A 25,119-nucleotide genomic window follows, 5' to 3' on the forward strand; every position below is an offset into this window, starting at 1 on the left:
CAGTCCCATTGAAATAAGTTAATAGTAAGATGTTAAGAGGGCAATCCAATCTAACATCTCCAGATAAAGAAAAGATCCTAGAAATTTTTAAACAGAAAACTTAGCTTGAGGACCCAGTTATCAATAGTTGCAGAGTTGTGAAAGCCTCATTTCTTTCTTGTTTTTTCATTATGGCTCCCACTTTCCTATTGTTTCTCTGCATAATCTCGGCCTGATTCTGTGATTATTTCTGTCTACCATATAATTAATTTTGCTGGTGTAAACCAAGTAAGATAGTAGGTTAGATAATCATGTTTCAATGTTAGAATTGATGAGTTAAATTTCAGTAAAATGATTGGTTAATGTATACCTAAGCAGAACCCAAGTTTTACTATATAGTTTGAGCTCAAACAGGAAGAGAGAAAATAGGAATAATACTTGCTAAGAAGTAGGAACAGGGACACAGACAAGGCTCTGTGGCGTCAAAGCTGGGAAGGGGGACATTGGGGAACAGACTCTGTCAATATATGAAGATAAGCCAGACTAGTATGAAAGGCCTTGGAATCATGCTTGCTGGAAATTAACCCCAATAAACATAGAATTGTCTGCACCTCTGAACTTCGGGTATTCCTGCTCTCTGTTTATGTGAGAAGGATCAGTGAATGGAAGGATAAAAGATAAGCCTGCTAACACTTTCTCTCATCTGCAACTCATCTTCCATATTGACCTGATCACTGTTTCGTGTGCCACTCCATTTCAAAATCATGCTTAACACACTCCTTCTGCAATGTCCTCCAGTGACAATGTATAGTTATAGTTTTAGAATGATAAATGACATAATATTACATAATATAACCATAATTTTGATCCCGCTCAATAAATTGAACACCTTGAATCTGATTTTAGAGGTGTTCACAGCGGTGATGTTTCCACGATCTTCAACTGGAATTGTGTTTCCTCAGCAGCCCTGAAAATAAGGCACTTTATTTCTCAAAATTAATTTACATATCTATCTGTAAAAGCAGAAAATTATATCACCAGCAGATGGCACACTGTTCAACTATAATTGGTGTTACTGTATCAGCCTTTTACTATTATGTTACTTGTAAAACACAAAACAACAATCTAGATGTCTACCACAGGAAAACCCAAAAGACAGAGCCAAGAGGGAAATATCTTGCAGTTTCCTCTGAATCTGTTTCCTAGGAAGCAAGTTATGCCTTCAAGTTACACAGATCTCAGGAAGATACAAAGCTATCTAGTAACAGGCCAGATAGGTCCCTTTAGACCAGGGTTTCTCAATCTATGGGTTGGGACCCAAATATGGGTCGCCATTACATTTTAAAAGGGTCGCTAGGTGTCTCCCCATGTGGCTCTTAAGGAGCCATTCACACATTTTTTGAATTGCCCTGGGTCACCAAGTCTTCCTGAATGGTCCCCATCTGGAAAAGGTTGGGAACCGCTGCTTTAGACAACATGATGTCAGTTTACATTCAGTTCATACTTCAAAGTTATCTTCACAACCACAAAGACTTCAAAATTAAAATGTTAAGGCTTATATTTGGGAACACACATGTCATATTATTCAGGGAATTCTATGTCTACAGGATGTACATAAGCTTAACAACTGGACATGTTTTCTAGGGACCTGGAGTCAGGGGATGGGTAAAGATGACTTATTCTGGGAGGATGAGAAGGGGAATTAGGTACCTAATAAGATTTGTACCTATCACTTCAAATAATCTGCACTGTGTAATATTACAGCACTAGTAGGCAATAATTTTTGAAGGAATTTTGGAAGTGGTTGCAGGCTGCCCCTGAAGGGGTGGGGCCTCAGGTGGAAGGGGGCTGTTCCCTCTATGTGCAGCCCACCCTGGTGGGGGGAGAACACTTTGCATGCTCCCCGTTTCCAGACCCTGATTGGCCTGGGAGTAGGGAAGTGCATGAAGTCTTTGCCCCCCGCCCTGCCAGGGGCACGCGGTGCCTAGAGAGAAACGCCAGCTGTTTTGAACAGCTGGTGGCTCTCTTTAGGTGCTATGCACCCCTGGTGGTGGGAAAAAACTTCATGTGCTCTTCCCGCCTCCAGACCAATCAGGGCCTGGGGGCAGGGAAGAGCGCTAAGTCTCTCGCCCCGCCCCACCTCAGCCCCCAACAAGGGTGTGGGGCACTTAGAGGGAACAGTTTTGAACAGCTGGCAATTCCCTCTGGTGCTGCGTGCTCCCCCATCCCAGGTCTCGATTGGTCTGGGGGCAGGGGAGTAGCAGGGTGGCCTCAGGCTGGATCCAGTGGTTTAGCAGGCCAGATCCAGGCTGCAGACCCTCTCTTGCCCACCCCTGTGTTTTAGAGACACGGTGGGTGAGGTAATATCTTTTATTGGACCAATTTCTATGAGAGAAAGAGATGTACTTTAGAGCCATACAGAGCTCCCCTTCAGGTCTGGGAAAGGTACTTTGAGCTTCACAGTTAAGTGCCAGATGAAACAGATTGCTAAGTACTTAGCTTGTATTCTTAAGGATCACTGAAGATAGAGCAACCTCTGCAATCATAAGACAAAAAAGATGGGGTTAGATGGTTACAGATTGTCAGGGCTTGCCGAGCCGCGGCGAGCCCCGCTCTCCAGCTGCGCTGTCTGGCATTCTGTGCATGCGCAGATCTTTCTGCACGTGTGCAGATCGTCCGAACCTGGCTCTTCTGGGATGTAATCTACTCGCCACAGGCGAGTAGATTAAATAGATTGTCGAGTCCTGCAGATTGTTACCATAAACCATAAATCCAGTTTCTCTGTTCTGTACAATTACACAATGTATAACAAGAGTGGTCAAACTGTAGCTCATGAGCCACATGAAACTCTTTTACACTTGGGCTGTGTCTACACTGGGTCACTTATTCCAGAAAATCAACTGCTTTTCCGGAATAAGCTGCGAGCTGTCTACACTGGCCGATTGCTTTTCCGGAAAAGCAACGACGATCTACTGTAAAATTGTCACTAAAATTGTCAGTGTTTTTCCGGAAAAACTATGCTGCTCCCGTTCAGGCAAAAGTCCTTTTCCAGAAAAACTGTTCCAGAAAAGGGCCAGTGTAGACAGCACAGTAGTGTTTTCCGCAAAAAAGCCCCGATCGCGAAAATGATGATCGGGCTTTTTTCCGGAAAAGCGCATCTACATTGGCCACGGACGCTTTTCCGGAAAAAGTGCTTTTCCGGAAAAGCATCCTGCCAATGTAGACGCGCTTTTTCCGGAAATACTTATAACGGAAAACTGTTCCGTTTTAAGCATTTCCGGAAAAGGGTGCCAGTGTAGACGTAGCCTTGAAGTATGGCTCACCAAGCATCCCAGGCCTCCCGTCATTTTCCACCTTCCAGACTTAAGAGGGGGAGCTCAGGGCCTCTGCTTTGCAATGGGGCCATGGCGTAAGGTTTGTGCCCAGCCTGAATGGAGCATGTGCCCAGCCTGTTGGGCATGCCTGCCAGAGACTGGGGCTTCAGCAAGACTGGGACTGCAGCACTGAGCCTCAGCAGCTTCCCTTCCAAGTGACAGAAGCCTCAAACAGCAGCAGGTGGGCCCTGGCTCTCTAACTTCTGAAGATAGTTGTATGTGATCAGTAAGTTTGGCCGCATCCAACATACAACAACGGAAGTTACAGAATTTAACTGTTTGAAGCTAAAACTACTTCTATCTACTGTCGTAAGTCTGCTTTGATAATTTAGGGCCTGATCCAATACCCATTTGTGTCAATGGGAGTCTTTCCAATGATAGCCCTTCCCCTGACTTCAGTGGATTTTGGATCAGGCTCTCAAACTATAATTTCTCTGAGGGAAAAAGATCACATTGTTTCCATGTCTAGATCAATGGGTTCTCAGGCCTGACTGGGAACTTTTAACACAATAGCAATATGAATAATAATGACATTTCTTATTTAAAATGAACCTTTACATCCTGTGCTTTTCTTTCCTTGTAAATATAAATGATTTCACTGTAAACATTGTTGGCCATAGATTTAAACTATATGCTAACACATATGGGCTGTGTCTACACTGGGATGAATTTCCGGAACTGCTTAAAATGGAATACTATTCCGTTTTCAGTTTTTCCGGAAAAGGAGCGTCTACATTGGCACGCTGCTTTTCCGGAAAAGCCCCTTTTCCAGAAAAGCGTATGTGGCCAATGTAGACGCGCTTTTCCGGAAAAGAGCCCCGATTGCCATTTTCGCGATCGGGGCTTTTTTCCGGAAAAGACTACTGGGCTGTCTACACTGGCCCTTTTCCGGAACAGTGTTCCAGAATAAGGACTTATGCCCGAGCAGGAGCAGAATAGTTTTTCCGGAATAGCGGCTGACTTTGTACAGTAGAGCATCGTTGCTTTTCCAGAAATTCAAGGGCCAGTGTAGACAGCTCGCAGCTTATTCCGGAAAAGCGGCTGATTTACTGGAATAAGTGGCCCAGTGTAGAAACAGCCATGGAGAACTGAGCTGGGAACTGTGTAAACCAATTCTAGCTTTACTTAGGAAATTACTCAGATTTAAATGTGTCATTTCAGCAAATGAACTTTTCTCTGACAATAAATAAGTGTGTGTGTGTGTCCATATAGTGCTTTTTTTGTGATGGTACAGACCAGCATACCATCACTTTTTTTGGGAGCACTCGTCACTTTCCCCTGGCACAACCTCCAGCCGGCCGCGGGAGCACTTGTGCCACGCCACACGGAAGACCGCTCGGGACACGCGGCAATTAAAGGGGCCATGACAGCATTTCAGCTCCAACCGCTGAGGTCTCCGCAGCACTTTTTTTTGTGGGTTTTTTTTTTTTTTTTTTTGCTCAAGAAATTTTTATCAATTTTTTTTAAACCATTTGGCAACCCTAGTACCGGCACCTTTTTTTTTTTAAAGCAAAAAAAGCACTTTATCTACATCTATATCTCTTTCTCTATATGTATATTTGATGCCTAATGCAGCTATCTGCAGTAGAAAGACACACATTTGTATAAATTCTAGAGACACTAGATTGTTCCTCATGGATAATTTACACAAGAGTTTTGTCATAAATGCAGCTTCTTAAAGTATACAATGTAAAGAAAATTACATAAGAAACAAACAATTAAATCCTTTAGTATATTGTTAATGCTTGTAATTGCTTCCTTTTGTGGGCTTTGCTTGCAAACGCAAAATGCAGTGCAATATAGAAGGGAAAATTGGAGAGAACCATTCCAATTTTTTCTCTGGCCAGTTGCGAGAGTGGATATCAAGCACGATTTTTTGTTTGTTTAAAAATATTTTTTAAAACATTTTGTTTAAATTATTCCTCTATTAAAATGTTTTTTATTTACCTGTTCCCAGTTCTTGACTTTCTTTCTATTTTATAATCGTAAATTGGTAAGGTGGATATTCTGTGCTTTTCTCTTCAATTAGATTCCTAACTGTTAGTAGAATTTCAGAGTTTACATACAATTTTTAAGTATCATAGTTAGAACATTCATCTGTACTTAAGAATACAATTCTGTGTCTCATTAACATCTTTCTTGTGAGATCTACACAAACTCAAACATAAAACTGATAAGCAAGTAGATATGCTATTTCTACAACCAACATCACTTTTGGACATACTGAACTTCTGCATATCAAGGTAAAATGACTGGGCTACCCTCTTTTTTCAAAGTTTACAGTTTGAAACCAGGGACACTTTTATTTCTAAGTCATATAGATACCTTTGAAAACTAGGGATGTTAGCATATAGTCATTTAAAAGATTAAGCGATAAGCCTGGGTTTATTGGTTAATCCAAACGACTACGTGTGCACACACCCCTTGCTGCCTCTGTATGAGGCAGAGATGGAAGGGGGGGGGGGAAGAACAGAGGTGGGAGCCTGTGCTGCCATTGAAGCAGCCTTTGACACACACACCCCTCTGTGGACAGGAGCTGCTGCCGTGTTGCACTGCTGCCTCTGTATCAGAAGCAACAGCATGGGGTGACAAACGGGAGCTGGTCTGCACAGAGAGCCAATTTTTAAACTGGCTCCCCTTGTGGACCGGGAAGCTAGGGAACTCCCTGAGAGTGGGACTGGGAGCCAGGAGCATACTGACTGCTGGACTGGCCCCTGGGGAGAGCATTTTAGTAACTGCTAAAAATTGTTGTGACTACATGATTACTAAAATACACAATATCTAATATACGTACTGAAAACCACCTTTTTAAATGCTTAGATATTGGGTTTTGGATCTTAACTGTAGGTTTCTGTTTTGATAAAGATTTTATACTACAAGACTGTATTTATAATAAAAACACAATATTAGCCCCTGAGGCTGCACACACTTTTATGTACATGTCTACTTTAAGCAGAAGTTCTACTGAAGATAATGGGTCTATTAAGATGAGTAAACCTACATATCTACTTAAATATTTTCAGTATCAAGGCCTTAATTATCAATATTTTATGTAATATTAAAATAAGTTACCCTACCATTAATGGCATTTTAAAAATAAAATTATAAATTAGTTCTTAATTTATTATTAACATTTATAATGATCAGAAGAGACAATTATGATAATCTAATTTAACATCTTGTGTAACACAGGACATAGAATTTCATCAAATGATTCCTATGTCAACTCCCCCCTTTTTTTGTTTGAGCATATCTTTTAGAAACAGATATCCAAATATCCAAATTTGATTAAAAAATATAGGTGCACAGACAAGCCACTACATTTCTAGGGAAGTTGTTTCCATGCAGGATTGCCAGGTATCCGCTTTACTATAGGAAAACCTAGTGAAAAGGGACCCTGCTGGCTCCAGTTTGCAAATTTTAGCAGCCTGGTCAACGGTGCTGAGTTCTAGATGCAAAATTTGTATTTGCATCTGCAAAAATTAGCTGCAAATATCTGCAGATGTAGATACCCATGGATATTAAATGTATATCCGTAGATTTGCAGGGCTCTAGACACAGAGGTTCTGTGAGCTGCCTGACCCTGAGCTCTGCAACTCCCTTTGGCCAAAAACCATGGCCAGTAGAAGCTGTGGGGACAGCATCTGCAGGTGGAGGTGACACTGTGGGAACCGGAGCACGAAGAGCCACCTGGCTTCTCTGCCTAGGAGCTGGAGGGCAGACATGCCACCACTACTGGGAGCCACACAGAACCAGAGCAGGCCAGGAGCTTGTCTTGGCTCTTCTGTGCTGCCAATCGGGAACTGCCTGAGGCAAGCACCATCCGGCCAGAGTCCACACTCCAAACCATCTCCTGTACCCAAACCTTAAGTCAGAAGCCCCCCGCACACTAAATCCCATCCTCAGCCCGGACCCCCACATACATCCCAAATCTCTCATCCTTGGCTCCACCCCCTAACAGATCCTGCACCCCTTCTTATACTCCAAGCCTTTACCTCAGCAATGTACTGGCTCCCACACTCCAAACCCTTTATCTCCAGCCTGAGGCCCCCTCCCTCAAAAACTTTGTTTCCCAGCCCACACTGCAGCTTGCATCCCGAGTCCTCACCCTCTCCTAAACCCCAATCCTCTGCTCTTGGCTGGGGCCCTCTTTTGCACCCGAACTCCTCATTTCTGGACCCACTTTGGAGCCTTCATCCCCAGTCAGAGCCCTCATGCCCTCCAGCACCCCAGCTTCATGCCCCAGCCTGGTGAAAGTGAGTGAAGATGAGGGACAGCAAGTGATGGATGAAAGGGGGATAAAGTGAACGGGGCCAGGTCTTGGAGAAGGAGTGTGAGGATGTGGACTCAGAGAAAAGACGGGGCAAGAGTGCTTGGTTTTTTGCCATTAAAAAATTGACAACCCTATTTCCACATTAAAACTTCTGAAATAGTAAGTAGAGTTAAGGCCAAAAGGAACCATGGTAACTATCCTGTCTGACCTCCTGCATAACACAGCTTTGTTAAAACTGTACAATTTATTTCCAGCCTGAATTTATTTAGATTCAGCAACCAGCCATTGGATTGTGTAACGTCTTTGTTTGCTAAAGTAAAGAGCACTTTATTATCAGAATCTTTTCTCTGGTTACATACTTATATACATCATGATAGACCATCTCTTAACCTTGTCTTTCACAAACTAAATAGGTTGAGCAACTTTAGTCTCTCACTGTAAGGCAGATTTTTAAGGCCTCAAATCATTATCAAAGTTCTTTTCTACATTGTTTCCAAATAGTAGACACAAGAATGGGACAGAGTAAAGTAAATAATACATTCCTGCTTCTATTTGACACTCTCCCAGTTTATTTATCCAAAGTTTCATTTGCACTCAGAAATCATGTATAGATGATTATCCAAAATGATCCATAAATTCTTTCCTGAATCTCTGATTTCCAAAATACAGTACCGTCACCTCATGTATGATACTCGTTCTTTGTTCCTAGAAGTACATATGACCTTTAACTTGTCTATATTAAAACACAAGTTTGTTCAAGTAAGCCCAGTTTACTATGCAATCCATATCACTCTGCATAATTTAACTGCTCTCACAACTATTATTTACTATTCCACCAATTAGGATGTGACCTGAAAACTTTACCAGAAATTATTTTATATTTCCTTCCACAATATGAATAACAATATTGAATGGCACTGGTCAAGAACACATCTGAGTGGGATCTCTCCAGAGATACCCTCTACAGATGACTGTCAAATTATTTTTTACAAACACCAGCATGATTTAAGTAATTTTCCTAAACTCTAATGATTTAAATTTCTCCTTCTGCCACTAACCTTCTGAAATTTATTCTTTCCTATAATTGCACATTTAGATCTTTGTTCCTTGCATATGAGCGGATTTTTTAAATTGGTTTCTGCAGTGCTCCAAAGTGGCTGTTGTAGCACACTGCTTTATGGGATAATTCTGATAAAGAATGGGAGCAGGCATATAGGCTGGGAACGGGACGGCCAGATAAGTTAATCTTACTTTTAAAGTCGCTGCTCCTGCCGCCCGACCTGGCTGCATCGGCTCATAATGTGTAGAGGGAGGCATCACGTGGCCAGCTCCTGGGTCTCTGCTGGTCTTGTGGGCCAAAGCAGCATGCACTACACTCCCAGCCCTGCCCTCCTGTCCCTCTTCTCTACAACTCTGCAGTGCTCCTCACTCTCCTGCCCCCGCCAGATGCAGCAGCGGAAAATTGTCCTCGCCAGGCTTCCATCTAAGGGAAATAGGAAATACTGGACATTTCATGTCTGGTATTTTCTGTTTTTTTTCTGCCAGACAGAGCCCGCAAATACCGGACTGTCCAGGTGAATACCGGACACCTGCCAACCCTACACTCGGTAAACGGGACTCATGCTTTGGCTTTGCTTCCACCCTCCCCGGAGAAGGCTCAAGCTTCACATACACACCTTTGTGTGATGTCTGGGGTCAGACAGTAATGTCTGTTGCAAGGGGATTGCAGTGCAATGAAGTTTGAGAACCCCTACTGTAGGTTAATCCTAGGCATGTGTTAAATAAGTGGCTAATAAGACCCTGTACTTTATAGAAATAGGAAGGGAAGCATTTAATCTTTGTTAGGGTTCATCTTAACAACTACCAGCCACCTCCAATAACTCTCCTCAGCCTTCAAAATAAATATGGACCCCAGCTCTTCTCAATCTCCCTGATCCATCATCACCTACTAACTGCAGAAAAACTGTCCAAACCTTTCCTTCCACCTCCCGATATGAAAAAGAGATTACTGAATTCTAACAGACCAACCCAACAGCTTTTCAAGCAGCTTGCACAGGACCTCACAAATTTAGGATTGTCACAAACACAATCTAAAAAGCTCTGCTTTAGAACTCCAGAGCCTTCACATTCCCAATCCCAAGGTCTTCAATAGGACTACTTGTGCGAATAAAGTGGATAGAATTTGGCCCCGACTCTGTTTTTAAGAAGGAATGCTGAAGGGAAAGACTAACCTGCATCTGATAACTGCAATAATTAAGAGTCTATCAGCATTTCTAACTCAGACCTATTGTCCACAAAAATCTGTTAGGGCCTGAAACGTATGCCATGTCTACACTTAGGTACACAAGCGCTCTTACAGCGGCACAGCTGTAGTGATACAGCTGTGCTGTTGTAAGAGCGCTTGTGTACCTGAGTTATGCTGGGGGAGAAAACTCTCCCATCAACATAATAAAACCAGCTCAATGAGTAGTGGTAGCTATGTAAGCAGGAGATGCTCTCCCACTGCCAGGATAGTGCATATGAGTACTTATGCTGGCAAAACGTACATTGTCCAGGGTGTGTGTTTTTTTCCACACATCTGACTGACGAAAGTTTTGCTCACATAAGTACTAATGTAGACATGGTCTTAATAAGCAAGATGTCAGCTCTTACCACTTACACTTAGACTAGCATGATGATAGCATGCTATCATTTACACAAACATGGAATACATTAATGGAAGAAGTCTATAAGGATTTATGGTCTCTCGAGGGATTATTCAACTCCTACCTGTCATTTTAGCGTCATTCACTCTATGAGCCAGCCACCTTGAATGTAATAACAGTTTGTAAAAGTTCAATTTCATTTGAACATTAGGCTTGTTTATGGGTTCTATTAGAGATGCTCTGTACAAAGTGAAAAGTGCCTGGACCTACTTTTAAAGCTACAAAAAAGCTACTATTTTTAAAATTGTAAAGGTCAATTTGAGCACATAATGATCTTAATTATTAATTTTTCTGTTGATGTAAACTGAATAAAATCAAACTGGACTGAATTCTGGTCTCAATGAAGTAAAAGACAAAACTCCCCTTGACTTAGATGTGACAAAGATATGATCATTAATCTGACATAAATGTGGTTAACTTTATGACTTAATATGATATAAATGGCGCCTGCTGGATGAGAGTTCTTGTAATTTCCTTGACTCTTTGAAACATTTGTTGAATAAAACATATTCAATTCCAAAACATTTAAATAAGATGCATCTACCACAAAATTTCAATTTTGCTGTATTTGAGTTTTGCATGTAATCCACTACACTGAGTATATAAGATGAAGCTTCCCACAACAGATAAAAGTGTCTACCATCTGTACAATCGTAACACTATATATAATCCAATAACTAGATAGGTAATATTAATAGGCATGTTGAATTACATACAGCAAGCTCTTCTTTATATCTACTACTCATGTCCAACGGTGTGCTACTTCTCTCAGTAATTCACACAGATACGGAAAGATATTTGGTTTACATTTAAAAAAACAAAAAGTAAAATAACCTTTCCCCATAAAAAAAATCCCGATTGATTAGAAAATAATACGAGTGAAATAATCCTGTGTTAAACCAACTCAAACAAAAAGACTCCATAAAAGTCTTTTTGATATGAAATGAACAAATCTTGAAAAAAATCATTACATTTTTTCCCTAATTTTAAGCTTCAGTTGGTTGACTGGAAAAGCTATTGATGAAGCACTATTGCTCTTGCTTTGCAACAGCTGCAGAAACTGCTGGCTGTATCAATCAGTGGTTTATTTATTAATGGAAAGAAAACAGGAAAAAATAGCCTAAAATGTAACCATATGCCCCCAAAAGTGGTTCTGTTGATCTTAGGGACACAAACACCAGTGAACTGTAATAATTCTTTTAATTGTTCTACAATACTAGCATTACTATCTCTGAGCGCTTATAGCTCAGTTTACACTGGTACTTTACAGTGCTGTAGCTTGCTGCATTGGGGGTATTTTTTCATAGCCCTGACCTAGAAAGTTGCTGTGCAGTAAAGTGCCAGTGTAGATTTAGCCTATGTCTACATGTGACATTACCTTTCAAACATTACCTTTCTGCTTCTCCCCCATAGACATCATTAATACATTATTCTTCCACTTTCCTGACTAGTAAATGAACATTCTGGAGCAACTTTAATTTCTGAAAAACTCGGATTAGTCCTAGGATAGGACTGTCCTGCTCCAGTTTGAAACTTATTTGTTAGCAAAGTGTTATACAGAGAAATACACAAGCAACACAGATGGTCATATTTGCATGTAAATAATCAGAATGCCCTTTCATGGTTATATCAGAACAGTGTCAGTATCTATGCTGAAGGAAGAAACTTAAAGGCCTGGTGTTTCTTTCCTGAATGAATGAAGTATTTTTGTTTATGTTTGGTGCACTTGAAGCTCATTCAAATTACTGTACTGTAATATCATAGCAACATCCTTGTGGTAACTGAATGATGACTTCTGTGTTGCTGTAAAAGAGCAACACCACATTTGTGTGTCATTGATAAGCAATAAGTCTACAATGTTATTACTTTTCAAAAATGTGCCAAGCAAAGGCAAAGGAAGATAAACAGGAAAATTTAGACCACTAGCTTTAAATAATAAAGCTGGTTTTGATGGTTATATTCCTTATATGGCTATAAATAACATGCATCTATGACTAACCTAACTGGTTCTGGGAGCAGTACAGTAAATAACTGCTGGGTTTTTGGAATTTAGAAAAGTGAACCGTGTTCTTTTAAAATTAATCCAGGGGCGGGGAGACCAACTACTCTATATATCAATGGCAATACCAGTACTTCACATTTTTATAAGGCATTAAACTTTACCCTTGTTTGAATTGTGCCAAGACATTTCAACACACATGGTCCTGAAGAATTCCACACCACTAATATAACATAACCTAAAGCAATATCCTAAAGCTCGATCTCTTAGAATTCCCATTGACATGAACAAAAGGCCATATATGGAATAAGTGTAAAATTGTATTTAAAATAAAAGGGCCTGATTCTTCCATGCTGGTAACATATTGACATCCCACTGTACACTGATAGACGATGAGGCTATGTCTAGACTGCAGGCTTCTTGAACAAAAAGCTTTTGCGGAAGAAATCTTCCGCAAAAACTTCTTGCACAAGAGCGCGTCCATGCTGCAAAAGCTCTGATAGCCATTCTGTTAATGGCTACTATGCTTCCCATCCACACACACCTTTTTGCGCAAGTGCTCTTGTGCAAAAAGGAGTTATTCCTCATAGAAAGAGGAATACCTGTACTGCAAAAACCCCTCTGTTCTGCCAATTCACTGTAAATTTTCTTGCACAAAAATGCGCTTGAGGTGTGGATGCTCTGTGGGTTTTTGTACAAAAATGGCTGTAGTGTAGATGCAGCCTGAGATCTTACAGAATACTAGCCTCAGTTCAAACTCAATGGACAACTAGAACGTCACAGAATTCTTACAGGTCCACAGAAAAAAATATTTTTAAGAAACAGCAGTTAGAGATGAAAGAGAATTTGGAAAGGAAGTAAGCTTGCAAGTGAATCTTCTTTATATTGAGGGAGTGATCCATTGTATTCCTTATAAAGAATAAAATATTAAAAATATTGGGCAAAGATAGAAAAATGAAATTTGGTAAAGAAAAATACTAAGTATTATTAAAACTCACATTAACACTGTGCTTTTAATAGCAAAACAATGTCTGCAGAGAAATCATCTTGTTAGTGTTACCACAGGTTTGCACTGACACCACTGTTATACTGTATGATAATGTAATGTCATCGCTGTTGACCTGAACTTAGTTATATATCACTATGACATTTCAACATAGTGCAACAGCCATGGATTAGTACTGCCCTCATTATACAACTGTCACAAAAGACGACTAGAAAATTAATACATATATTAATACATACATATCTCTACATACGATTTACAGATTTATGCATCTGTCTGTCTGCGAGTCTATTTGTTCAAGAACTCCTCGTATATAGTAAGAACTAGGACCATCAAATTTGGTATGTAGCTTCATCTTATGCTAACTTAAAGAAAGATCTGGGTTGAGTTGTGCCAGGAAAATGGGAAGTGTCGGGAATGGACTGTTTTCCATAACATGGAAAGAAAGGGGTATAATGAGGAGGGACACAATACTCAAAGTGGCCATTAGGGGCAGCAAGCCTGCAGGGGAGAGCTATACTGCAGAGACCACTGGGGCAGCTGCACCACCAAGAAAGTGTCCAGCAGAGCTGGAGCTCCACCATCTTGCCTGCCTCCAGACTGAGTAAGTAGCCTCTCTACTCCAAACCCCTCTCCCCTGGCCCTTGGCTACAGCATTGAAAGCGGGGGAGAAGGTCCATCCATGCTGGCCAGGGGGAATTAGGAGGAGACAGAAGGCCCTGGTGGCCATGGGAGACTTGGGGGAGACAGAAGGCTCCTGGTGGCCGGGGGGGGGGGGTGAAAGACTCAATGGATGGGACTCCCCACCCCTTACTTCAGCAGCCCCCCCATCCTCAGCTTCCTCCCCTGCCTTGACACCCCAATACTGCTAGCCTCCTGGCCTGAGGAATCTGGGCAAGTCTTCTAGTATTACTATATATTTTAGAAATGGGGATCTGTTTGTCGGTCTGTGAATCCGTTTGTTAAAGAACTCCTCTTAAATGGTTAAGAGCTAAGGTCACCAAATTGAGTATGCAGCTTCCTCTTAAGGTCACGGTTTGGTTGTGTGAGGACAAAGGCATGTTCCTGGAAAATGGAAGAGGTGGGGTCTGGTAGAACCAAAGTTATACTGTAGAATGACTACAGAGAGGTACCAAGGGACTGGAGATGGGGACATCCATAATCCCATTGGGCCAGCAGGAGGTAGGGGTGGAGAAAGGGACAGTTATCTACTGTATATTTCAGAGAGTTTGTCTGTCTGGGTGTGTCTAAACTACATGGCTCTGTCGATGGAGCCATGTAGATTAGGCTGATTGGCAGAGGGAAATGAAGCCGCGATTTAAATAATCGCGGCTTCATTTAAATTTAAATGGCTGCCGCACTCTGCCAACCAGCTGATGATCAGCTGTTTGTTGGCAGATCGGGGCAGTGTCAACAAGGAAGCCTTTGTCGACCGGCGCAGGTATGCCTCGTTTCAACGGAGCCATGTAGTTTAGACACATCCTCTGTGTGTCTGTCTGTCCCTCAGCTGGGGGATATGCAGCCCTACCCTGGCTGTGTCCACTGCAGCTGCAGCAGCCATGGACAGGTGCGTCTCACCTGTCCCCAAGCTGCTGTGATGAGAGAGGGCTGGGGCTGTCATTTCTTCCTGGGGCAGCCTGAATACTGAACCTCTCATTCCCAGCCCCACCCTACAGCAATGATTTAAATGAAAGAAAAACAGAACTTATCTGAGATAAGGACCCAAGCAACACCAGGTAAATCTTCTAGCACTATATATGCTTTGCTGTTTTAGACCTACAAATATCTTGAGCACTTTAAAAACAGCTAGGGCCTGATCCTGCAAACATAGATGTGTTTAATTTTACTCTTTTCATTTGTCCCATATAAGCCAATGAGACTATTTTCAGAAATAAAGTTACACAAATGCATAAATGTTTGCAGGATCAGGCCACAAAGGATTAAATCCATTCAAAGATTAATTTTAAATGTCTAAAGCTTTTTTAAATTAGAATCTGTCCCAAAAACCTCAAAGCCACAACAACTGAATCAGAATTCAAGTTATATTTTTATTTCCACCATAAACTATTACAGCAATACCAATTTTAGATAAAAATAAAATGATATTGATTTCAAATACCCTGAGGGTATGTCTAAACTACACCCCTCTGCCGACAGAGGCTTTCCTTGTCGACTGATCCCTGTCTAGACTGCTGCTTTTTGCCAGCACAGTGCTGTGGTAGCAAAAAGTGGTGGCCATTTTTATTCAAATGAAGTGCGGGATATTTAAATCCCCGCTTCATTTGCAATAGCGATGTGCCTAATCTACATCCCTCTGCCGACAGAGGGATGTAGTTTAGACACACCCTGAGAGACTGAACTCTGAAAACTGGTTATTAGCAAGAAACTCACCTGATACCATTAAAAACCATACATATTCATTCATTATTAATTATTATAAAACAGACCTTCTAAAGTCCTGATCCTGCAAAAGCATTTTGTGTAGGGCCCTACCAAATTCATTATTCATTTTGGTCAATGTCATGGTCCTAGGATTTTAAAAATTGTAAATTTCATTATTTCAGCTATTGATATTTGAAATTTCACAGTATTCTAATTGTAAGAATCTTTACTCAGAAAAGAGCTGGGGCAAAGGCTGTGAAACTGCTACCGTTGCTGGTAGCAGTACTGCCTTCCAGCTAGCAGCTGCCCTCTCCAGCTGCTCAGCTCTGGAGTGGCAGCTTTGAAGGCATAGCCCCTGCCAGCAGCATCACAGAAGTAAGAGTGTCATGGTATGGTATTGCCACACTTACTTCTGGTCTTCTGCTGACAATCGGCTGCCTTCAGCAGCTGCCACTCCCTAACTACCCAGCTCTGAGGTCAGCACAGAAGGGTGGCAATACCTTGACACTCCTAAAATAACCCTATGATCCCCCTGGCAGCTGCCTTTAGGTTCAAGACCCCCAATTTGAGAAACACTCATCTCCCCCCATTAAATCTATATAATATAGGGTAAAAGGACACATTTCACAGTCCATGATGCATTTTCCTGGTTGTGAATTTGGTAGGGTCCTACTAATGTGCATGCTTACCTTTATGTAGAGATAGTCTTTTTGCAGTTAGTGGAACTAATCACAGTGCATAAGAGTGCATAAGTTAAACACACACGTAATGCTTCATTTTTTTAGCTGCTTATATGCAGAAAAGACACTCTAGTGACTTTGATGCAATCTGATCCACAATTATTTACATCCCTACTTGTAACAACTTTTTAAATACTTGAAAGCTGTTATCATGTCCCCTCTCAGTCTTTTGTTTCCAGACTAAACAAACCCAGTTCCTCCAATCTTTTCTCATACATCATGTATTCTAGACTTTTAATCATTTTTGTTGCTATTCCCTGGACCTTCTCCAGTTTGTCCACATATTTCCAGATGTGTGGTGCCTAGAACTGGATACAATACTGTCCCTCTCCCTTAAATTTCATCTTTCTACTTCCCTCCTGACTCTGGTCTGTCCAGTCCATTTGACCTATCTGACAGAGCCTGCATGGAGAGCAGCTTCCATATGAAAAGGCGATTAGAGACTGGACAAGAGATGACTAAGGGTAAAGGATAAAATCATGAATGGTGTGAATAATGGAATGTTATTGTACCCTTCACAAAACGTAATAAGAGGTCACCCAATGAAATTAACAGGAAGCAGATTTAAAACACACAGATGGAAGTACAGCTTCACACAACACACAGTCAACCTGTGGAGCTTTTGTTGCAGGGGATGTTGTGGAGTCTAAAAGAATGACAGAGTTCAAACAAGAATTAGATAAATTCAGGGTGCTTATATAAATTCACGGAGCCTATTAGCCAAGATGAGCAGGAATGCCAGAAGTTGGTAGTGAAAGATGGGATGGATGGATCACTTGATTACCTTGTTCTATTCATTCACTCTGAAGCATCTAGAATTGGCCATGGTCAGAACACAGGATCCTAGACTAGATGGACCATTGGTTTGACCTGTTATGGGCCTTCTTATAGTGAAATTATGCATGCTGGGATCTGTCCCCAGGGCTCAGGTAGAGTAAGGCATCCTGGGAGCTACTTCCCCCCATGGCTCTGCCCCCTGGGCTCAGGTAGAGCAGGGCATCCTGGGAGCTACTTCCCCCCATGGCTCTGCCCCCTGGGCTCAGGTAGAGCAGGGCATGCTGGGAGCTAGTTCCCCCCATGGCTCTGCCCCCTGGGCTCAGGTAGAGCAGGGCATGCTGGGAGCTAGTTCCCCCCATGGCTCTGCCCCCTGGGCTCAGGTAGAGCAGGGCATGCTGGGAGCTAGTTTCTCCCATGGCTCTGCCCCGGGGGCTCAAGTAGAGCGGGGCATGCTGGGAGCTAGATCCCCCCATGGCTCTGCCCCCGGGCTCAGGTAGAGCAGGGCATGCTGGGAGCTAGTTCCCCCCATGGCTCTGCCCCCGGGCTCAGGTAGAGCGGGGCATGCTGGGAGCTAGATCCCCCCATGGCTCTGCCCCCAGGCTCAGGTAGAGCAGGGCATGCTGGGAGCTAGATCCCCCCATGGCTCTGCCCCCAGGCTCAGGTACAGCAGGGCATGCTGGGAGCTAGATCCCCCCATGGCTCTGCCCCCGGGCTCAGGTAGAGCAGGGCATGCTGGGAGCTAGATCCCCCCATGGCTCTGCCCCCGGGCTCAGGTAGAGCAGGGCATGCTGGGAGCTATATCCCCTCATGGCTCTGCCCCCGGGCTCAGGTAGAGCGGGGCATGCTGGGAGCTAGATCCCCTCATGGCTCTGCCCCCGGGCTCAGGTAGAGCGGGGCATGCTGGGAGCTAGTTCCCCCCAAGGCTCTGCCCCCCCCCCCCGGCTCAGGTAGAGCGGGGCATGCTGGGAGCTAGTTCCCCCCATGGCTCTGCCCCCGGGCTCAGGTAGAGCGGGGCATGCTGGGAGCTAGTTCCCCCCATGGCTCTGCCCCCGGGCTCAGGTAGAGCGGGGCATGCTGGGAACTAGTTCCCCCCATGGCTCTGCCCCCGGGCTCAGGTAGAGCGGGGCATGCTGGGAGCTAGTTCCCCCCATGGCTCTGCCCCCGGGCTCAGGTAGAGCGGGGCATGCTGGGAGCTACTTCCCCCCATGGCTCTGCCCCCGGGCTCAGGTAGAGCGGGGCATGCTGGGAGCTACTTCCCCCCATGGCTCTGCCCCCGGGCTCAGGTAGAGCGGGGCATGCTGGGAGCTAGTTCCCCCCATGGCTCTGCCCCCCGGGCTCAGGTAGAGCGGGGCATGCTGGGAGCTAGTTCCCCCCATGGCTCTGCCCCCCGGGCTCAGGTAGAGCGGGGCATGCTGGGAGCTAGTTCCCCCCATGGCTCTGCCCCCGGGCTCAGGTAGAGCGGGGCATGCTGGGAGCTAGTTCCCCCCATGGCTCTGCCCCCGGGCTCAGGTAGAGCGGGGCATGCTGGGAGCTAGTTCCCCCCATGGCTCTGCCCCCGGGCTCAGGTAGAGCGGGGCATGCTGGGAGCTAGTTCCCCCCATGGCTCTGCCCCCGGGCTCAGGTAGAGCGGGGCATGCTGGGAGCTATATCCCCTCATGGCTCTGCGCCCGGGCTCAGGTAGAGCGGGGCATGCTGGGAGCTAGATCCCCCCATGGCTCTGCCCCCGGGCTCAGGTAGAGCGGGGCATGCTGGGAGCTATATCCCCTCATGGCTCTGCCCCCGGGCTCAGGTAGAGCGGGGCATGCTGGGAGCTAGTTCCCCCCATGGCTCTGCCCCCCCCCCCCGGCTCAGGTAGAGCGGGGCATGCTGGGAGCTAGTTCCCCCCATGGCTCTGCCCCCGGGCTCAGGTAGAGCGGGGCATGCTGGGAGCTAGTTCCCCCCATGGCTCTGCCCCCGGGCTCAGGTAGAGCGGGGCATGCTGGGAACTAGTTCCCCCCATGGCTCTGCCCCCGGGCTCAGGTAGAGCGGGGCATGCTGGGAGCTATATCCCCTCATGGCTCTGCGCCCGGGCTCAGGTAGAGCGGGGCATGCTGGGAGCTAGATCCCCCCATGGCTCTGCCCCCGGGCTCAGGTAGAGCGGGGCATGCTGGGAGCTAGTTCCCCCCATGGCTCTGCCCCCCCCCCCCCCGGCTCAGGTAGAGCGGGGCATGCTGGGAGCTAGTTCCCCCCATGGCTCTGCCCCCGGGCTCAGGTAGAGCGGGGCATGCTGGGAGCTAGTTCCCCCCATGGCTCTGCCCCCGGGCTCAGGTAGAGCGGGGCATGCTGGGAACTAGTTCCCCCCATGGCTCTGCCCCCGGGCTCAGGTAGAGCGGGGCATGCTGGGAGCTATATCCCCTCATGGCTCTGCGCCCGGGCTCAGGTAGAGCGGGGCATGCTGGGAGCTAGATCCCCCCATGGCTCTGCCCCCGGGCTCAGGTAGAGCGGGGCATGCTGGGAGCTAGTTCCCCCCATGGCTCTGCCCCCGGGCTCAGGTAGAGCGGGGCATGCTGGGAGCTAGTTCCCCCCATGGCTCTGCCCCCGGGCTCAGGTAGAGCGGGGCATGCTGGGAACTAGTTCCCCCCATGGCTCTGCCCCCGGGCTCAGGTAGAGCGGGGCATGCTGGGAGCTATATCCCCTCATGGCTCTGCGCCCGGGCTCAGGTAGAGCGGGGCATGCTGGGAGCTAGATCCCCCCATGGCTCTGCCCCCGGGCTCAGGTAGAGCGGGGCATGCTGGGAGCTATATCCCCTCATGGCTCTGCGCCCGGGCTCAGGTAGAGCGGGGCATGCTGGGAGCTAGTTCCCCCCATGGCTCTGCCCCCGGGCTCAGGTAGAGCGGGGCATGCTGGGAGCTAGTTCCCCCCATGGCTCTGCCCCCGGGCTCAGGTAGAGCGGGGCATGCTGGGAACTAGTTCCCCCCATGGCTCTGCCCCCGGGCTCAGGTAGAGCGGGGCATGCTGGGAGCTACTTCCCCCCATGGCTCTGCCCCCGGGCTCAGGTAGAGCGGGGCATGCTGGGAGCTAGTTCCCCCCATGGCTCTGCCCCCCGGGCTCAGGTAGAGCGGGGCATGCTGGGAGCTAGTTCCCCCCATGGCTCTGCCCCCGGGCTCAGGTAGAGCGGGGCATGCTGGGAGCTAGTTCCCCCCATGGCTCTGCCCCCGGGCTCAGGTAGAGCGGGGCATGCTGGGAGCTATATCCCCTCATGGCTCTGCCCCCGGGCTCAGGTAGAGCGGGGCATGCTGGGAGCTAGTTCCCCCCATGGCTCTGCCCCCGGGCTCAGGTAGAGCGGGGCATGCTGGGAGCTAGTTCCCCCCATGGCTCTGCCCCCCGGGCTCAGGTAGAGCGGGGCATGCTGGGAGCTAGTTCCCCCCATGGCTCTGCCCCCGGGCTCAGGTAGAGCGGGGCATGCTGGGAACTAGTTCCCCTCATGGCTCTGCCCCCGGGCTCAGGTAGAGCGGGGCATGCTGGGAGCTAGTTCCCCCCATGGCTCTGCCCCCGGGCTCAGGTAGAGCGGGGCATGCTGGGAGCTAGTTCCCCCCATGGCTCTGCCCCCGGGCTCAGGTAGAGCGGGGCATGCTGGGAACTAGTTCCCCTCATGGCTCTGCCCCCGGGCTCAGGTAGAGCGGGGCATGCTGGGAGCTAGTTCCCCCCATGGCTCTGCCCCCGGGCTCAGGTAGAGCGGGGCATGCTGGGAGCTAGTTCCCCTCATGGCTCTGCCCCCGGGCTCAGGTAGAGCGGGGCATGCTGGGAGCTAGTCCCCCCGACCCCCGCCAGCGAGCAGCAGCTTCGCGTTAAAGCTGCTGCCGCAGCCGAGGTTCCCCCACCCCTGGCGAGTTCCTTCAGCCCCGCTCCCTCCCACCGCCAGGGGCGCGCCGACCCCGCGCTACCTGGGCTCCTTCTGCTGCCGCCGCCGCTCTCCATCCTCACTCCCATGCTCTGGCCTGGCCCGGGCGCCGCTCGCTCAGCCGCGGCCCGGCCCCTTTCCTTAAGCTCCGGAGTAGCTGCGGCGCCTCCCCCGCTCTGGGGCGGGGCGGCCCCGGCCGCATGCAGGGTTGCTATGACCACGGGCACGTCGCCGGGAGTGTTACGTCCCGAGGCCCGGCAGCCCCGGGAGGGCGGCCAGGGGGGAGGGGGGAGGAGCTGGAGGGGGAAGGGCGAGGAGAGGAGAGCGGGGGATGGGGAGCTGGCGAAGGCGCCGCCCGCCCAGGCGTGAGCAGGGAAGGGGCTGGTGAGCCCATGGCTGGTACAAGACCCTCTTGTCTTCAGCCCCTCTCCGGGCCGAAGCTGCAAGCCACCCTAGGCTGTGGCAATAGGCCATTTAGTAGCCTGTATGTCCCCATTCTCTTGGCCTTGGGCTGTGTCTTTCCTGGAGCAGTTACATTACATGAAGCCCACGCACCCCACCCATTCTAGCCGAAGTATTATTTATTAGTCTCTGCAGACTAACCCAGTGGGGCCTCGTTGGACCAACACTGCTGGGGGAAGGTGCTGCTTTCATAGGCCTGGGGACTGGCATTGTGTTACAAAGTGGTTAATTAGGTAACTATGTTACTGCTGAAAATGTTAGTGGTTACGCAGTTTCACACTATGGGCTGTGCAGTACACTGTATAAAGTGCAGCTACCTGGGAGTGGGGCCAGCAGGCATTGTATGCCCCCAGGCTGCTGGCTTCACTCCTGGGAGTGGCTGCACTGCAGGCTTTGCAGTATAAGTTTATACAGCAAAGTCTGCAGGATGGGGCAGCAGCTGGCTTTTCAGGAACCAGTCCATACTGGGATGGGGCTTTTAAGCGAGCTCCCTGAGTGCACTGACTCCCACCTGCTGCCCTGCTCCTAGGCATCCAGATTACACCATGGGATGCTGCCTCTGATATAGGAATAGGTAATGAATGAATAGGTAAACATATCTTTAGTCTTGGGAAGGCTCTGATTCTGCAGTGGCCAGATACCATCAAAGTTTGACTTCAATGAAAGATGAAGATTCACCATACATCCTATGATCTAAAAGGAATATTTTAGTCCAGAGGTCCCCAAACTGTGGGGTTTGCTCTCAAAGGTTTGTGGTGGGGGTCAGGCCCACCTCCACAAGGGCAGAGAGGGAGCATTCCCCCGCTCTGCTCCAGTCGCACTTCAAGCTGCATCGCTAGCTTCCAGCCCTGTGCCTGACTTTGTTCCCATCCTTGGCATGGCTGTGCTGCCAGTTGGAGGGCCTGGCTGCCCAGCTACCAACATGAGCTGGTGGCAGCTCTGCTCCAGGCCCCTCATTAACAACTGGCCGTAGCTCTGTTTCTAGCCTGGGATTGATGCCAGTGGTTCAGCCAGAAGTGAAGCCACACCTGTTCACAGACCCGGTTGCTGGTACCCACCATGGCTGCAGCTCTACTCCTGCCCCCAGCCACGGTCCCTTGCTGTGACTCCACTCCTGGCCTCAGACCTACCCTAGCTGCGGCCCCCAACTTAGGCTCCCTTACTTCTGTCTACATCTCTCACTCTGCCAACTCTGTGATTCCATTCCCAGCCTGGCTCCAGGGAGGCAGGATGGGTGCAGACAGTGGCAAGAGTGGGCATGACCCTCAAAAGTTTGGGGACCACTGCTCTAGTTTAAATAGGAATTATTTTGGGGGGAGTTATGTGGCCTGTGTTATGGAAGAGCTCAGACTTCTGGATGATCATAATGGTGCTTTTCATCTAGAATCTGATGAGCCCTCAGATTGTTTACTTCTGTGCTGAAGCTGTCAAAAATCTGTGATGGTGATTTTCGTAATGTGGAAAGTAGTCCTCTGGAGACTGGTCATGCGTACATAAAAGTCAATTTTGAAAGCTCTGATTTTTTATGAGAACTCTTTAACAGTAAACTGGAGAACACTGAATCACAGTTGCCCAGAAATCTTTTTAGTGAAGGTTTTCAAAAGCAGTACATTACAGAAGTGTAGGGCTACTTTTATTAGCAAAATATTAATTTGTAAGCTGTTATAATGCAACATGCAAATGAAGCCAAAGAACATGTGATGCCAACATGCAAATGAAGTCAAATTATGAGTTGCTTATATTTCAGAGGAGTGTGCTGGTGATAGGCTCTCCCAGTACTATCCTGGACTGTTCCCAGTGTGTTCTACTGGAGAAATCCAAGTCCTCGCTTACTCTGTGTTTCAAAATGAGTAGCTCTTTAAATATAAATAACAAAATTAGCCATGTGAAAAGTAGTACTTGTTGCACACACAAATTGTCAATAATGAACATGTTTAGAGTAATTTGTTTTTTTAGCCTTTTAAACTGCTGTTTATACTGATCTGATACTTTTTGGCTGCATCTAGACTGGCAAGTTTTTCTGCAAAAGCAGGTGCTTTTGCGGAAAAACTTGCCAGCTGTCTAAACTGTCAGCTTGAATTTCTGCAAGAACACTAACAATCTCATGTAAGATTGTCAGTGTTCTTGCGGAAATACTATGCTGCTCCTGTTCGGGCAAAAGCCCTCTTGCGCAAATGCTTTTGCACAAAAGGGCCAGTGTAGACAACGTGGTATTGTTTTGCGCAAAAAAGCCCCAATGGCGAAAATGGCGATTGGGGCTTTCTTGCGCAAAACCGCGTCTAGATTGGCACGGACGCTTTTCTGCAAAAAGTGCTTTTGTGGAAAAGCGTCTGTGCCAATCTAGTTGCTCTTTTCCGCAAATGCTTTTAATGGAAAAACTTTTCCGTTAAAAGCATTTTCGGAAAATCATGCAAGTCTAGACGTAGCCTTTGTGAGTACATGGTTTTCCTTTCTTGATACAAGATCTGTAAGTGATTTTGCTAATTATTCTGCTGTATACATTCTGGGACTTCAGTGGGCCAGGATTTCATCCTCTGTGCCTTCTGAGAAGATGGTACTTTGAATGTAGAACACTTCATACTTTTCAAAAAATCACAACAATTATTCTCATTTTTCCATCCGGGTGAAGTTTAGAACAGAAACCCGGGAGTCAGAATTCAGCAGTTCCACATTATATTCTTTCTTCTGAGCCAGATACTGTGTGTGACCACAAGTCACTAAAACTTCCTATGCTTCCATTTTCTTGCCTGCAAAATAGATACAATAATATTTAACTATCTCTCATGGTATTGTGGAGTTTAATTAGCTAATGTTTCTGACATTCCCAGAGGAAAATTCTGTGGAATAGAAACATATCCTTTTTCTGAGAAAGGGAAAGAAGAGAAATGCTTCCTCTATTCCACCTGTACCTTTTCTTGCCGTGTCATTAAGACTTATTCATGTGCTAGTTTTTATCCTATGTTTGTAAACAGCTGCACATCTATGACACTATGTAAGTAATAATAAAAGCACTATTGTATTATTAGTCTCAACAATGCAGTTGGAGGAGGGACTACTTTTTATCCTCTTTTTCCATTGCTGCCACCAATTAAAAATCTACCAGTTTGGGACTCTAGCCCTCTGTATGCTTAGATTGGGCCTGTTTTTACAGTGCTGTCCTAAAAAAAGATTTCTAATCATCTAATATATATAAAGTATTTTTAAAATATGTGATATTTAAAAAAGGGGGGGGGGAGTTTATCACTTGTGGCACAGTAACTATAACAGCACCATTTTTCTATAAAGTATTAAACTGGAAGTCAGCCAGTGACAGTGCAGTCACAAAAAGGCAGTGTTCCCCCTGTCCAAAGCCCAAGAAAGGCTTTACAAAATATTCTGTCTGTGGGGTTAGAGCTTAAAACACTCTTCTCTTGCTGTGAAGTATTTGTATTGCTAGGCTGACCCTACCGTGAGGGAAAGTTTGGCTGGTTGATGTCTAGTCATGGACCTACTCGCCATTTTTGCCACCTTTCTCCTGGCTGTTCTTCCTTATTACCTTTGTG

The 25,119-nt window shown here is 46.4% G+C and overlaps 1 protein-coding gene and 1 long non-coding RNA gene across 4 annotated transcripts in view; one reads left to right on the forward strand and one right to left on the reverse strand.

The window, feature by feature from the left end:
* The window catches only part of SPATA7 (spermatogenesis associated 7), an 81,384-nt gene extending 60,041 nt beyond the window's left edge, over positions 1 to 21,343 (reverse strand). The window contains exon 1 of one of the 2 annotated variants that reach the window (XM_075926748.1): positions 21,159 to 21,343. In XM_075926748.1, coding sequence (XP_075782863.1) covers positions 21,159 to 21,204 — 46 coding nt within the window. In that variant the 5' untranslated portion in view covers positions 21,205 to 21,343. Of the gene's footprint in view, positions 1 to 14,914; positions 14,999 to 21,158 lie in introns of those variants that run through there. The other variant, XM_075926746.1, reaches the window with a different exon arrangement.
* A 54-nt stretch (positions 21,344 to 21,397) lies between these two features.
* LOC112547210 (uncharacterized) overlaps positions 21,398 to 25,119 on the forward strand; it is a 31,643-nt gene continuing 27,921 nt past the window's right edge. For both annotated transcript variants that reach the window (XR_003090963.2, XR_003090964.2), the window contains exon 1: positions 21,398 to 21,810. This is a non-coding gene — a long non-coding RNA (uncharacterized LOC112547210). The remainder of the gene's footprint in view (positions 21,811 to 25,119) is intronic.

This window comes from Pelodiscus sinensis, chromosome 4 (genome assembly GCF_049634645.1).
Source record: "Pelodiscus sinensis isolate JC-2024 chromosome 4, ASM4963464v1, whole genome shotgun sequence".
NCBI classification, from domain to species: domain Eukaryota; kingdom Metazoa; phylum Chordata; order Testudines; family Trionychidae; genus Pelodiscus; species Pelodiscus sinensis.